The sequence below is a fragment of the Clavelina lepadiformis genome, chromosome 3, assembly GCF_947623445.1.
Source record: "Clavelina lepadiformis chromosome 3, kaClaLepa1.1, whole genome shotgun sequence".
Classification (NCBI taxonomy): Eukaryota; Metazoa; Chordata; class Ascidiacea; order Aplousobranchia; family Clavelinidae; genus Clavelina; species Clavelina lepadiformis.
The window spans coordinates 6,827,111-6,842,089 of record NC_135242.1 but is presented as its reverse complement, the minus strand read 5'-3'; the positions used below and the strand labels follow the sequence as shown (position 1 = coordinate 6,842,089).

General features: G+C 33.9%; 1 protein-coding gene across 1 annotated transcript; it reads left to right on the top strand.

The window, feature by feature from the left end:
* Positions 1-6,990: 6,990 nt before the first annotated feature.
* Positions 6,991-13,070, top strand: LOC143450281 (protein unc-93 homolog A-like). Its single transcript, XM_076950761.1, has 4 exons — positions 6,991-7,494; positions 10,881-11,045; positions 11,222-12,067; positions 12,201-13,070. Exons 1-4 carry the CDS (start codon positions 7,404-7,406, stop codon positions 12,689-12,691), a joined length of 1,593 nt encoding a protein of 530 aa, XP_076806876.1. The 5' UTR covers positions 6,991-7,403; the 3' UTR covers positions 12,692-13,070.
* The last annotated feature ends 1,909 nt before the right edge of the window (positions 13,071-14,979 follow it).

Genomic DNA, 14,979 nt, shown 5'->3' with positions numbered 1-14,979 from the left:
GAACTAACTAAAATTCTAAAGTGACCAGCTGCACTCCCTTTATACCGTATTTGCTATTGCACCTTCCATGCTGGAATAATTTTGGCCGTTCTCTTCTCTATATTTGCAAAATATTTTATAGGTTATTTTATAGGTGTAAAATTTTAGCGACGAGATTGTTCCCCGCCAAAGTTATCTTCGTTGCCTTCATTTATTTGTACATTCAATGTAAGACACAATTATGCATTGTTTTGTTGAGAATTAATTATGTTGGGTTCAGTGTCGTTTCGACAGCTATAGCAGAAGTCCCCGTGAAAAATCGTCTTGCCCCGCGACCTGCGTACTGTAATTCGTACGACATTACACTCTCATGTTTTTTTGAACTGTGAAAGATGAAAGTTAAAGGCGAGTGAGACATCAAGGACAATCTTGACGTAGTCCCATAGAGCCGCTCCAACGCCAACCGTGTCTTGACGGAATGGTAAACTTTACAATAGAGTCTGTAGCCTACTGTAGCATTCCCATGGTGACAGTGATGAACAAAAGATGTACATATAGTCTTTTAGTTTGCAATGATGGTTTAGGAGATGGGGTTTTAATACTGGGGTATTATGAATCACTTTACGTTTACACAATGACTCGCCCCATCTAAAATAAAATTGTATAAGAGTAAGCTTATACTTGATAACAATTTGTGGTAATCACTGTAACATGACAATGTAAAAAAATTCTTTTCTGCGGGTAGTAGAAATGGTAGACTAGAGGGTTAGAGGTAGATAGGGCTAGGCTAGAGATTTAGAATTGTTGGTTTCGATTGTTGAGTTTGGATTGTCGCATAACCAGAAAATATGCAACAAGTACAGTATGCCAAGCTGATATTTGGTTACAGTCGAATTTGGTTAAATAGTCAATTTGTCAAGCCTTTTTATGCGATTAAACGAATTATGCGTTTATGCGAAAGTGCAAAGACCACTTACTTACAATTGTCTTACTTGACGTGCGAAGCTGGACACGTTTAAAAACGTCAACACGCAAAACACTAACGTTTATTGTGTATTGCGATCATCCATTTATTAAAACACGCAAAACACTCCAACATATATTGCTTAATCAAGAATAATACTGCGCAATTGTTGTTAGTTTAATTTTTTTGTATGTTTTCTTGCATTTGTGTTTCTAAAGGAACAAATTTGGCCATGTCCGCCCTTCAAACTGTAGTCGTCAACGAATTGTATCAAGTGCATGTAGAACTTCTTTATTTTTTGGTGTAGTCGCAGCGATTGCGTCAGCAGAGCTTTCTTCGTTGATGTCGTCATTTTCAACTTGTTTGTTTTGTAAAACTTCTTCACATTTTATGGCGTTATCTTAACGCAACATTTTAACGCTTTCTTTACGCAAGGCTTAAATGCAACTAAAACAGTACGAATGTTAGTTGTCGGCCTATTGACGGCCACGTGCTAATGCTTAAATTCAGCATCGTCTGTTTGATTGTTTTGTAACAAAGCGACTACAAGTCGTCGCATTGCGTGTGCGCTCCCAGTGCATGTTGTTTTCAAATTCATCTTTTAAAAGCTTTTGAATAATCGAATAAATCACCTTCACTTTTATTCAATTAAGCGGATTATGCAATAAACCGATATGTGATAAACCCAAGTATTATCTTTACAAATGATAGACCACGGTTTGAGAGTTGCGGTCTTTATGCGATAAAACGGATTATGCGATTATCCAGAATGCAATTAGCCAGATTCGACTTTAAAACCAAGGTTTATTGAAATGCCTTGAAGGACTGCAATTTTCTATCTATAAATAGCTTATTTGAAAGTGAAATATGCACCACCATGTTCAAAGCCAAGCATCAATTGCTTCCTCCAATATTTTCAGATTTTTTCAAATAAATTCATTGAGATATGCTAATTCGCTAAGAAATCAAAACAATTTTTACCTTCCCTTCTACAATAAATCCTTAACCCAACAAACTATTCCATATAAGTTATGAGAAAATAAATTTGGAATTCTCTGCCAAATGATTTGAAACTTGCAGAAAATAAAACAATTTTTTATAAAAAATTAAAAAGTTATTTTTCTTCATCATCACACTTGCATGACACTATATGTAACAATGTTTTTTTTTGGTTTTGTTTTTGTAATTATGCACTTTGTAAATTTGCACTCCAGCACCAAGTACTTTCATATATTTTACTGCACTATACGTTTGTCTTCATATATATATATTTTTTTTCAATTGCATTTCACTATTGGATGTTTGCTAGCTTGATGTCGCCACCAAATTTGTAACTTCCAAACTCTAGACATTGGCAGTAAGCATCCAGCATGCGCATGACAAGTATCTTTTAAGCCAAAAGCTTAGACTTTCTTTTAGAACTTCTTGACCATTTTATCTTTGACTCCGTTGCATATGCTATCTCTGATTTTTTCTTTAAGTCAGCACAACATTCATAAAGTCTAAATTGTTATATTTTCCAAAATATAGTCGTGGTCACATCAGAAACAATTTCATATCCATTTCTCATCCGAATAGGGCTATCACTTGAAGTGAACGATGAATAAGTCAGAAAGGAAAAAGAGAGCGGTTTGAACCAAGCTTAAATTTTTATATCGCTATGTGACCCAATCAGCGAAAGATATGTTACTAGCATCATGCTACGTATAGATAGTATTTTTACAATAATAATTAAAATGCAACATATTCTACGTCACCAAGGTTCTTTATCACAAAAACCATCTATCTTCATACACTCTAAAATGTGACGCTACTTGAAAACACTCCTATGCTGTGTCAAATATGTCGGTTTAGGAATTTAATATTTGAATAACATCATTAACCAAGGATAAACATCTTTCTAAATACTGTATTACATTTCATCCAACTGGAGAACACACAATCGCTTATTAAAATGCCAATTATATAACTTATTAGTTATTACAATTCACTATTACAATCGCCATAACTATTTCTATTACAATGGACTTTTTAAAAGCACAAATCACTGAATGCAAGTGACGATGTCCTGGGCTCCTGGCGAAGAGCCTGGAATTGTTCTGTTTCCTTTCTTGCACGGCATAAATCCAAAGGTGCAGTAGTAGTCTATATGTGATGTCATACCATTAATGAAATTAATGTCTGCATTTTTATACGCTTGATTCAGTTTTTCAGTTTGGTGTCAACCAATGTGGTGAAAATAAAAGGCAGATGAAGAAAAATTGAAAATACTTTGTGAATGTATTCGAATATGAATTTTTTAAAGTTTTACAACGTATTCCAATACGAATACTCTTGAAACTGTATTTATTAGTTTTCGAAAACGAATACTGCTCCAATTTTTGTAGTTTTGGTGCTACTGATAAACCGGTTACAATTAAGGGGAAACCCCTGCAACAAAAACGGTAAAAGTCGATTTATTGATTTTTCTTTTCAAAATCATTTTTGCTCATTCAGCAAATTGTTCAGCAAACAGAAACGCTTTTGCAAAGGTGGGCAGCAGTGGTGATCAGTAACGAAGTAGACTTCTTTTACATTGGCTACTTACTTAATTAGTTCGGTTCATGGGTAGTTCTACTTTTAGTTAAAGGCAAAAATTGGACTTGCAACAGAATCTGCTGTACATAAAGTACCGGTGCCAAGTACCAGCAAAGTATACTGAACTACTTTTTTGAAACAGTACATAACACCAGAACCATCTGTTCATTTTTTGTGAAGTCTTGTTACCAACTGCTCACCTTGTGGAGTAAGTTAACATTTGTTTGGGTAAGCCAATTTTGAATCTTTGAAGTGTTGGACAATGTTTTCTCTTTGCTGTAGCAGAGTGTTTGAGTGCGATATACTATTCCGCTGCAAGATTATTTTTTGTTTTTGTTAAATTGTGTTTACAAAATAATGAAGCAAAGTTAAAATCTGGGCTGTTCATACCATAGTTTCAAAATGAACCTGTCGACGCTTCTGATTCAATTGATTATAAAAAGTTATCAAATTATGGGTGTAGTTCAAAACCTATCTACTATCGTGACGTCATATAATCCGCAGAAAACGATTGCTAGCACAGTTGAGATATTAAACTTTAGCATATTGAGTATTGAAGCAAATTGAAATGGAAAGTTGGGATAACGTCTTCATAATATCTGCATAAGCACGGGAGCTTACATGCTGCAGTCAAACAAAGAACTATAACCAAACAAATTCTTTTAACATTATTTTTGTATATGTTTGGAAAAATTTTATGGAGTCTGATGTGAAAGAGTTTTGTTTTGGTCACACTCACACCTGCCACAAATGATTTGTAATGGAAAATGGGTATATGGCACCTGAACTTGAGTGGTTGAACCACTTCACTACAATAAGTACTTGTTGAAATGTTTATTGCGGGTGATGATATATGAGTCTGTAATGGAATGATTGGTTATTGTTGCTGAACTTGACTGTACCAGTCACTCCAATACAATCTTTGATTGTCTGAATGTTTATTGTCTTCGATATAATGAGCCTCAAGGTCGTTGTCTAGCTTTGTCAATCCTAGACTCGATTGTTCAGCTAAAAGCTGATTGTCTTGTGAAGCCGACAAGCAAAGTTGTCTGACTTAACACTGAGCTTATCTTAAGTTGTACTGTTCAGTAGTTTGCACAAATTGGTTGATTGTATAAACTGATTATATTGTTTCTTCTTTATATGATTACAAATTGACAGAACATTGGCACATCAACAGCATTTCATTCAACAGTTAATGTATTAGCATTTTGGCTTAGCTATATTCAACTGTATTAAATTGCTGATTGCTGATTATTCCCAAACTTGTTACTTCTTACTGGCATACGCTAACAAACTTATTTTTGGCAAACTGAACGCATGCGAGAAAGGCACAAATATTACGTCACAACAATGGTACAGGAAGTGATTGTGTCTCGTGTTACTCTTTGCTAAAACGACACATAATTACGAGAATTGTAAATCTTACACAATCTGTACATTACCTTTGGTTATTATTACAATATTATCACAAGTCTCATGAGGTCGTAGTCTGCTTTTCTCATCTACAGATTTAATTGTTCACCTTGACGGCTTGTTGTCGGATGACTAGCTTTTATTAGCAGTGATCTGTATCATAATGACTTGTTTTCCACTGCTATATTATAGGACCAAAGTCCTTGTTACCATGTGAAGATGACAATAAAATTGTCTATTTCAACACTGAACTTATTCCAATAGACTTCAGCAATGGTAACATAGAAATGACAACTGTATATACTGATTATATTGAAGTTTATTTGAACAATTACATTTAGACAAAACATTGGCACAGCAACAGCATAAAGATGTCCATGTTATAGGGTTGATCTTAGTAGAATGAATGCATTGAACAGCTGTGCATAACTCACGCAAGATAGGCAGGCGCGATGTTTATGTCACGACTTAAAACAGAACACAGAAAGTTATCGGTATGCAATGTTATCTATCATTGGCGTCATGTTTCGTAATGCAGACGTCTGAAAATAAGAATTCCGTATTATATTCGATTTGTATATTATAATATTCCTTTATTATTACAGAGTAATAGACGAGTAGAGCACTAAGAACCTTCTAGAATTGTAGATGTCCTTGTTCATTAGTTTAATATTTCACTTTCAAATTATGAATTGGTTAAATTATAAAAATAACGGCAACATGGAGCAAATTACCCGCGCCAGTAAACAGTCTAATGGTCGTTGTAACGAATAGAATTAATTGATTTGAAATTTCGAGATCGCTCCTGAAAAAGCAACGCTTAAAAATGAGCGCACTCCTGTCTATCTCTGCTACTTGAGATATTTACTTCAGTGCTCTTATTCCCTATTTGTTGCATTTTTGTACTCTTGAGCAGTAAACTAGAAATGTGAGTTTTGTTATTAAACATTTACAATTTTTGGCTTGGTTTCAACAAGGATGGTATGGTAAGATAATTAATAATCGTATCATTTACGGTATGGTACAATTTTGGTATGGTACCATTTTGGTATGGCTTGTAAGAAAAGTTACACGTTTAGCAGCTCTTGGAACACTGTGTCGTACCTCTGGTTGGTAACTCTATCTACCTTAAGTGCACTATAGTAGAAGGTGTAGCAGCTGCACGTACGAGATTCATCAACATGCATGCTGATATTTTTATATTCATGACGGTTTACAATAAACAAACAAGCAAAAGTCAATTTATAATAAATAATTAAATTGAGGCTTCAATGCACGCTGTCATGTCAAAGTTTGCATCTTTGCATGTACAATTTCTCTTCAAAACCGGCCTTGCTTTCCAACTGGATCAATCCATGTATATATACATAAGGAGTGTAATGCATCGGATGATTACACAAAAGAAAATTTTAGCATGAAACACATTAATTAGTAATTTAGTAGTTTAGTAATTTAGTCTTTGTAGATACTGCTTACCTTCCAATACCGTATTACAAACAAAGTCAGTCATAAAAATAGTTAAACAACTGTCAGTGTTATTACCTTCAATGTTTATTATTTGACAGATGTTTTAAACATGTAACAAATGTGTTGTAGCATTTAAGTTAGGTTTATGAAACACTATGATAGATAGCTGCGAACATACAGATTTTACAATGAAATAGTGACAGCCATATAAATATCTCCGCTCATTTTTACATATTTATTAACGGTTTGAAATTCATTTAAAAAGTGATTCAATATCAGTACTAGTTTTTTGTACATGAACTGATATTTTCCTTCATCAGTTTTGTGGTGAAAAAACATGAAATCTCAAAACTCAAATGCCCCTCAAGGGGAATAACCTGAAAGCTGAATAATTTTTAAGGATATTTGCCAATGTGTCAATTTTTTCAAAATTCTATTGTAATCGACGTTTTACAGCACATGCACAATATTTTTAACTGATGTACAGTATTTGTATCTCTGCTGCAAAAGTTGCAAAGATAGGCCTAGTTTTCTAAGTTTTCTTCTTAATATTTTCAGCATTTCCAAGGTTCAATGTATTGTATTGCTGTACTGTATTTTTTATTCTGGTCATAAAATAAATCATTTATTTGAGTTTTTCTGGCCTGATATATGGGGTCATTGGAGTTAACATTGTTATTTTCATGGAATTTTCACTTTACAATGTATCTTAGGGTAAAGTGGTGCTTTCTTGAGAAGTAAGGCTTCGTAGCTCAAACGAGTTCCAGAAATGAATTAAGTTTGAGTCCTGGGGTGTAACACACTTTTGTATTGATCATGTATTATATAATATATACTGTATACTGAAAAAGCGTATGAACTGAATAAATGCATGCACGTTTTAGTGATGCTATAATTAATGTGTGTTGAAGACATCAATTTAGGATCAATCAATCAATCAATTTAGGAAACTGATAGCCAAATTTATATTTCATCTTGATCTATTTACCACGTCAGCAACATGGCTGATGACTTATCACGATGCAAGCGCTCAGTCGCTATATTATGTTTGGCATTATATTTAATGCAAACCAGTTTTGGTGCTTTAGAAGGTAAGTTTATGTACAGAACATAATCATATTTTTTACATACTAGTCTGCTACCATATTTTTAGTAAAAAATTAACTTTCATGTCAACTAAATGAATTATAAGTATGTAGCGGCCTGGGTGGCATTTTTAATACCATTACATCATTCTTGGAAAAGAGTTTTCCAGTTATTGATTGGAGTTTTGTTTTTTGATAACATTGCAATTATCGTTGGATATTTGAAAACTTGCTCTGAATAACTTCGTGTGAAAACTCCTTTTAGTACGTTATCAGGTCGTTTCAAAACGCTCCAGTTTTAACTGAATGCAACCTCCATTGCCAACGCATTGTTTTTCTCGCTCACACGTTTTGAAATGTTCGTGCTTTTTTTTGTCGAATATTTCCGCTCACATCGCTCCACGTTTTATAAGCTCGAACTTCTACGCGAGAAATCGTCAGACGGAGAGATACAGAGAGTTGTACGACCGTACTACGGTAGTCATGGTGATTGCAATTCAATAGACATCTTATTAGCAGTGGCATTACTATGTTTTTGGTTATGCGTAATATTGAGAAAGTGTACAGCACCTACAATAAAAACCTTTTCTGGTAAACTGTATCTGTTATAATATAATAAGAACTTTCGGCTGACAAGAGGTTAGAGAATTCTAACCGCACGCAACAATAGAGTTAGATAATTAATGCAGCACGTAAATTAAGTCAAAATAACATAAGTTAAGACCGATAAACGCTGCATCTGCCGCATTAATAACCTCTGCAAGTATGTTATTTATAGAAGTTAATATAGATCTTCACACATATTTTGAGGCATGGAAGGTAAACGCACTATGGTTCTCTTGTTAACATCGTAGGTTTCTTTAACTTTTAAGTTTTGATCTTCACTTGTGATCCATGTTTTTGTCACAGACTCACAATAAAAAAATTGCAACATGGGCGAAATTGCAACTTAGGCAATCAACACATTGATATGAACAGGCCTACACAAACTGGAGTATCCTCTATTTCATTGAAAGCTGAACCTTTGAGAAATACAAAAAGAAAGCAGGTTTTGGATTTCTGAACAATAATGTAGTGTTTATTTATACCAGGGGTGTGCAACCTTTATTAAAGGCGGGCCAGATGAAAATAACCAGGTAAAACCGGCAGGCCGCACCTTTATTTAAAATAGGCTTTTCACTAGTAGCTGGCATAAAAAGTAATTTTTTTTGCTTTTATTGCATAATTAGGGTCATTAAATGGATGGGTATATATAACATTAATAATTAATAACATTAATAATTAACATCATTAATATAACAATAATGTGTTCGTAAATGCACATTGTGATGCACAAAATATTAATTTTACATCACTCACTATTGTACACAGCTAGGTAAAGCAATTTTAGTGTAGAAAAATAAAGCGAGGCAGAATAAAACTTTGCGATGTAATCTAACTGGCTAAATTTTTAGATGTCTGACTAACTTAGGCGAATTATTTCACTGAGAAGTAGCAAAAATGGTGACGAATTGGGCAATTAGTCAAGTTAGACAAAAACAACTCAGCCAAACTTGATAATACAGAAAACAATAACATCTCAGCTAGGACCAAATAATATGCGGCGACTGAGATGAGTTTTTCTGTATTATTAGCCACAAAGATTTATTTACATGATTGTTGTCAATAGTAGTACAGCAAGCAAAAAGTTACAAAAGACCATATCAAAACAAATGAACAAACTACAGGAAAAACCAAAACATTTTAGTTTACAAACTACAAACCATACCCTTACCATATAGGCTAATGAATTGTAACATAATACCACTCACTCTGGTTGTCTCAGTTTGCTGCTCAGTTTTTGTCAACCTTGCATTGTTTAAACCACGGGTTCTCAATCTTTATTACATTCAGAGCCAAAATTGGATCCAGAATCATTTTGGTAACCATACAAATATTCATTTGTTTTCTGCTAACTATTATGGGTGAAAATTATTTTGTCATGTCATTTGCAATTAAAGCTGATGTACAGATGAATAATCCTCATGTACAACTCTCTGTATCATAGATATGTTTGTGTGCAGTGATTGAAGAGGAGCCAAAGAACCATTTTGCTGGTCATAGAATTAAAAATTTCATATTTCTGATATTTCTGTTGAAGGTTATCTCGTTCAGGGCTAGAATTTGATATTGGCCCAATTTTTTTTGAATGCAATAAAGATGTTTTTCAAAGTATCAGGTGAAATTTTAGCTTTCAAAACAAGGAGTTGCAAAAAAGATGTTTCGGTTTTTAACTTTTTACATAGTTTCATCAGGATGTGAAAACACAAGAAAGAAAACAACTATATACGCCAGGATTTCTCAGCCGGGAGCCTTGGGGAACACGAGCAGATGCCCACTAGTGAGCTATAGTGTAGTACTGTAGTAGGAAAAGACGAGATGAAGGGGGACACAAGTTTCTCATGTGTTTGTGCTTCCTGTGCAAATTTAGCAGCGCAGTCTACTGGACACACATTAGTAAAGTAAAAAGTGTTTTGCAATCAACAATCTACATTTTTTATTGATGCGCTGAGGGCCACTGATGTTGAGAGTCACTGTAAGGAGGCCACAAACCACAAAAAGTTGAGAACCACTGGTATAGGTTAAGATCCATCTTTTTTCTGTCCATTAACTATCAATATGTGTTTTGATTGTTAATTAGTTGCAAAAATGAAACTGTACTAGTCAGCACAGTAACTTCCTCATGCTAATAACCAAATTTGATAACTGAAGTTTGCTTGTTTTTATTCATTTAAATTGTTTTAATTGTTTAAAAACCTGTCATGGTTAACTCAGTGTATACATCAGTCATATGCCACTTGTAACATTTAGCACAGAACACACATTTGTTGCTATGACACAAAGTGCTTTCTTGTTTTCAATGACATAACAGGCAATGTTGTTACCATTGTTCTTGTTAATTATGTCCTTGACCCTTAACAAATACTTAAAGTTTTTGACTTTTTTATGACAGGCCAGCGTTTTTTGTCTGTTTGAGATCCTAAGCATTAGTTATTTGCATGTTAAAAATTCTATGAAGTCATGGGTAAGGTCTTAGTAGCAAAGCAGCAATAATGAGAACATTCCTTAAAGGTTAATGACGGTTAAGTGTCAATCAATAATGATAAAAGTCATATACTTTGAAAGTCAGTTATCTAGAATTATTGGATCTGCACTTAATTAATTAACTGAAACAGATTTTGTGTTCGTAAAGTGTAGTATTTCAGTAATAGTACCACTACTTCTTATGAATTACTTAACTTATATGTGTTAATTATGTAATACATATAATATTATCAGTGATATATATTTATCATAATTTGTATGTGCTCATTTTATGGCAGCCAAATGGTCAATAGTATAATTACTAACAGGTCTTCAGAGTAGTTTAAACCACAGCACTGGAACGACTGCATTAGCCCTGCTCTACATTTCGTATCTTCTAACATCATTGTTTCTCCCTCCTCTAATCATCACCAGACTGGAATGCAGGAAAACTTTGTCACTTGCTGCACTATGCTACTCCATATATATAGCTGGTATGCTCTTTATCAATAAGTACAAATAGATTGCTCAAGTGCAGATTGCTTTAGCATTGTTAAATAATAATGTATTCTGTATAACATCTCTATAAAATATCTAAGTGTATATTTAACCAATTTATTTTTAAATATTTATCTTCAGGGTATACAAAATCAATTCTTTACTTTTTTAGCAAATTTTTATCCCAAGCCATATACACTTTTACCTGCTGCTATCATTAATGGATTTGGCGCTGGGTTGCTTTGGTCAACTGCAGTGGTGTACATCAATCGTCTATCTGCTACGTATGCATGTGCAAGAAACCAAAAAGAAGATAAATATACAAAACATTTTTTTAGCATTATTTACTCGTTTGTCAACTTGGGATCTTGCTCAGGGGCGGTAATAATGTCTGTAATATTTAACAGACTGTCCAATAACTCTGTTTCACCAGTAGGAAATACATACAATGTTACATTGTCAATGAGAAATGACTCGTTATCTAACTTCAACAATGCCAGTAACATGCTTCAGAAACACTGTGGTTTTCATTATACCCATGATAACTCAAATGAGGTCAGTGATAGACCTACAATTTCCACTTCTACATTGTATGTTCTATTATCTGTTTATCTATTTCTTAGTCTACTTGCTTCTTTTCTTTATCTGCTGCTCTCTGATATTGATGATAAAAAAGGAAGCAACACAGAAAACAGCAATGGCAAGAATCCTGCAGAAGAAAACACTCAAATGTTATCCACCGGATCTGATGAGAATGCAAATAGAGTTCAGGCCCCTAATACATCAGATACAAAAACAACTTCATTGGACAAAATAATATCTTACAAAGAAAGTGATACTTTTAGCGATGGATCTGCTAATTTCAGTGAATCCAATTTTTCATTAGTAAAATCAACGTTAGCACTGCTTTTAACTGACAAAGTAGCATTGCTTTTTGTTATTCACACTTTAAACACAGGGATTTTAAAGGCATTTTCACGAGCAACATTCAATGAAGCATGGGTATCGTGTTCACTTGGTAAGGATTTTATAAAATGTGAATATTTATTAGTTCAGTTTTAACACTAAATATTTGTATACAGGTAGTTTTTCTAATATACATGTATACTATTTTATTATTCACGAAAGATTAAGAACTGTACCCTTTTCAGGAATAGAATATGTCGGCCATACAATGATCTTATATTCAAGCACCCTGACAGTCTCGAGTTTCTTATCTGCACAAATGCTTCGTCTTTTGGGCACAAAACTGTTATTTGGTCTAACTATGGCACTTGAAGTTACTATTTGCATCACACTGCTAGTGTGGAAACCCAGATCTGAGGATGCTGCGATATTCTTTTTAATCACAGCTTTGTTTGCTACATGCTATGGGGTGGTTAAAACTCAAGTTCCAAGTGCATATTGTTCCACATTTTCAAAAACGAAAAAGCAGGCAGGTGCCCTGGTATGCATAATGGAAGGACTGGGTTTGTCACTTATGTTTGGTTTGTCTGGATCAGTAGCACCATTTGGTTTGTTGATTTTATATTTTTCTGTCTCAGTTGTGGGTTATGGATTATTCTTATTTGGATATATAATTCAAACTAAGGATATTAGATACTGGAAAGTTAAAGATGCAAATCCAGCCATTAAACTGTGATGTACAATGATGTCAATTTGAATTTTAAAATGAATTAATGCTTAGAAAACATTAATAACATTTACTTTTGCATTAAGTTTATGAACTGGATCACTCCAAGTGTTGATTTATGGCAATCCACGGTCATCTCACTGAATGCATTAGTACATTTTACATGTTTTATAATGTTAGCATATATCTTGAAACTATACATAAGTGAAGTGTATTATATTGGTGTTATTTTTCTTCATATATTCAAAAATACTCGTTTTAATATTTACGCAAAACTTTCACCCACTTGTCGCATTTTAATTGCAACTTTGCTTGTTAACCTGATCACTACAGGTTGTGCAATATTTGCATGTTATAATTTTATTAAAATTCAGTAAGATTCACATAAGTTAGAACAGTATATACCTTCTATGTCGCATTGTACAAAATTATGAAGTCGTTAAACCACAAAAAAGACATTCCTTAGAAGACGATATTGAATGGACGATGTTAAAAGTTTGTATGAGGAATTTCTTGGGAAACTAGTAAAATGTATTTTATAACAAACTGTTCCTTTAAAAAAACGCAGTTAATTTGGTGATAACTGCGTCACACTACGGTGGTTAGTGCCATTATAAATTAAAACGAAAAAGCTGCCAACTTTACACCCGGAATCCGAATAACATAAGTGTTGCTGTTCAATTTATGTTACTTAATCAGTTATTTAATCTAGCATCTGAAATATTTATGTAGTTCTGTGGAAGTTTTATGATTTCTGTCATATGGATTTACTGATCATGCAAGTTCTCATGACCATTATATTTTCGTGCACGTTTTAAGCTTTTCCGTCACCGTCAGTATTTTTCGTTCTTCAATGTATGTTTACAACAACTAGCTTTATTTTTTTCGTCCCCACCGCGCAATTGACGAAAAGTAAAATAATGATGATTTAACACTAGATTTTGCGCGTGTGAAATTGTGATCAAATCTTTTTCTGATTTAAAACATTCATAGAAATTTTAGTTCAGATTTTACACTGTCTAGTAAGTGAATAGGCTACTTGAATGTTTATTTTACTTTCGAGGGGCAAAAGCAGAATATAACAGTTACTGTTTGCAACACTCATAAACTATGGTACAGTTTTAAAAGCAACTTTTTATCACAAGTACATTGAAGTCAATTGAAAAAAGGGTAACACTTCATCGCTTAATTAAATGAACGTTTTTGCATAGACAGGGTGGGTGTAGGCAGTGGTGGGATTCGGCCGGTTCGTGCGAACCGGTTCTTTGAACTTTAATGACCTCCGCGAACCGGTTGTTAACAAGGACCTAGGTTATATCGGGCCCGGGTCAATATGGCATGCTGCTAGTGAGAGATTTGGATGTTAAAATATTTTAATTCCACCACTGGATGTAGGCCATGTGGTGCATAACGTAAAAATTGATGCATATAAAGTCCAATTTTCGTTGGGTTTTTTGAGATTCAACGATCTTTCAAGAACAAAAAATAAAAGTGCTAACTTTGATGCAGGCTATTTTATAAACCTCTAAACAGTAAATGTCCTATAGCAAGGCATCTAATCAAGGTTAAATCTAACCTGTTGTTATAAAGCGTTCTTTGCGTGTTGAACTTCGATTTAGTGTGTCCATAGGCCGCTTCAACGAGAATAGAAGATCAATGAATGCAATTGCACAAAATTATTTGTCAGATTGATGAAGTTATATATCTTATTGATGTCGAAGTACAAAATGTGCAGTGGTTTTTAAGTTTTCCTAACATATTTTGCAATATATCTGTAGGCTAGAAGCCCATTTAATTAATTCAATTAGGGTATTACTGAGAGTAGCGTAAACTATGACACTACGGCATGCAAATACACGCTCGGAAACTTTTCAAAACTTAACACACTCGAAGTTCGACGTCCCATAAATCTACAGTTATTGGACGTTTTTCTATTACGTTCACAATGACGTATTATAATTAGATCGATTAAAAAAACTGCTCAACAGCTTCTAATTCAATTTTCGGCAAGTCGTCTGTAAATGTCAATGTGACTAGTCTCGTTGCTGCACATGACACTCCATCTTTGTTTAATGGGGGACTTTGAATTCAATACGATTGAATTATAGCTTTAGCAGAATCCACAAGGGATTAATTTATAGCAACTGCATAGCCTACAAATTAACGTTATACGTACGCCACTTTGAGCAACATCGCTTCCGCTGGTAGCTATAGTTAGATAGCCTACAGTACGTGAAAACGTTATTGTTATAGACATAGAGCATACAAATGAAATGTTTGAGGCTTAGGCTGCTAAT

Coding starts and splice junctions, on each gene's coding strand:
- LOC143450281 (XM_076950761.1), top strand. CDS start 7,404: ATGGCTGATGACTTATCACGATGCAAGCGCTCAGTCGCTATATTATGT. Junction 11,046..11,221: donor CTACTCCATATATATAGCTG/GTATGCTCTTTA, acceptor TTACTTTTTTAG/CAAATTTTTATCCCAAGCCA. Junction 12,068..12,200: donor ATGGGTATCGTGTTCACTTG/GTAAGGATTTTA, acceptor TACCCTTTTCAG/GAATAGAATATGTCGGCCAT.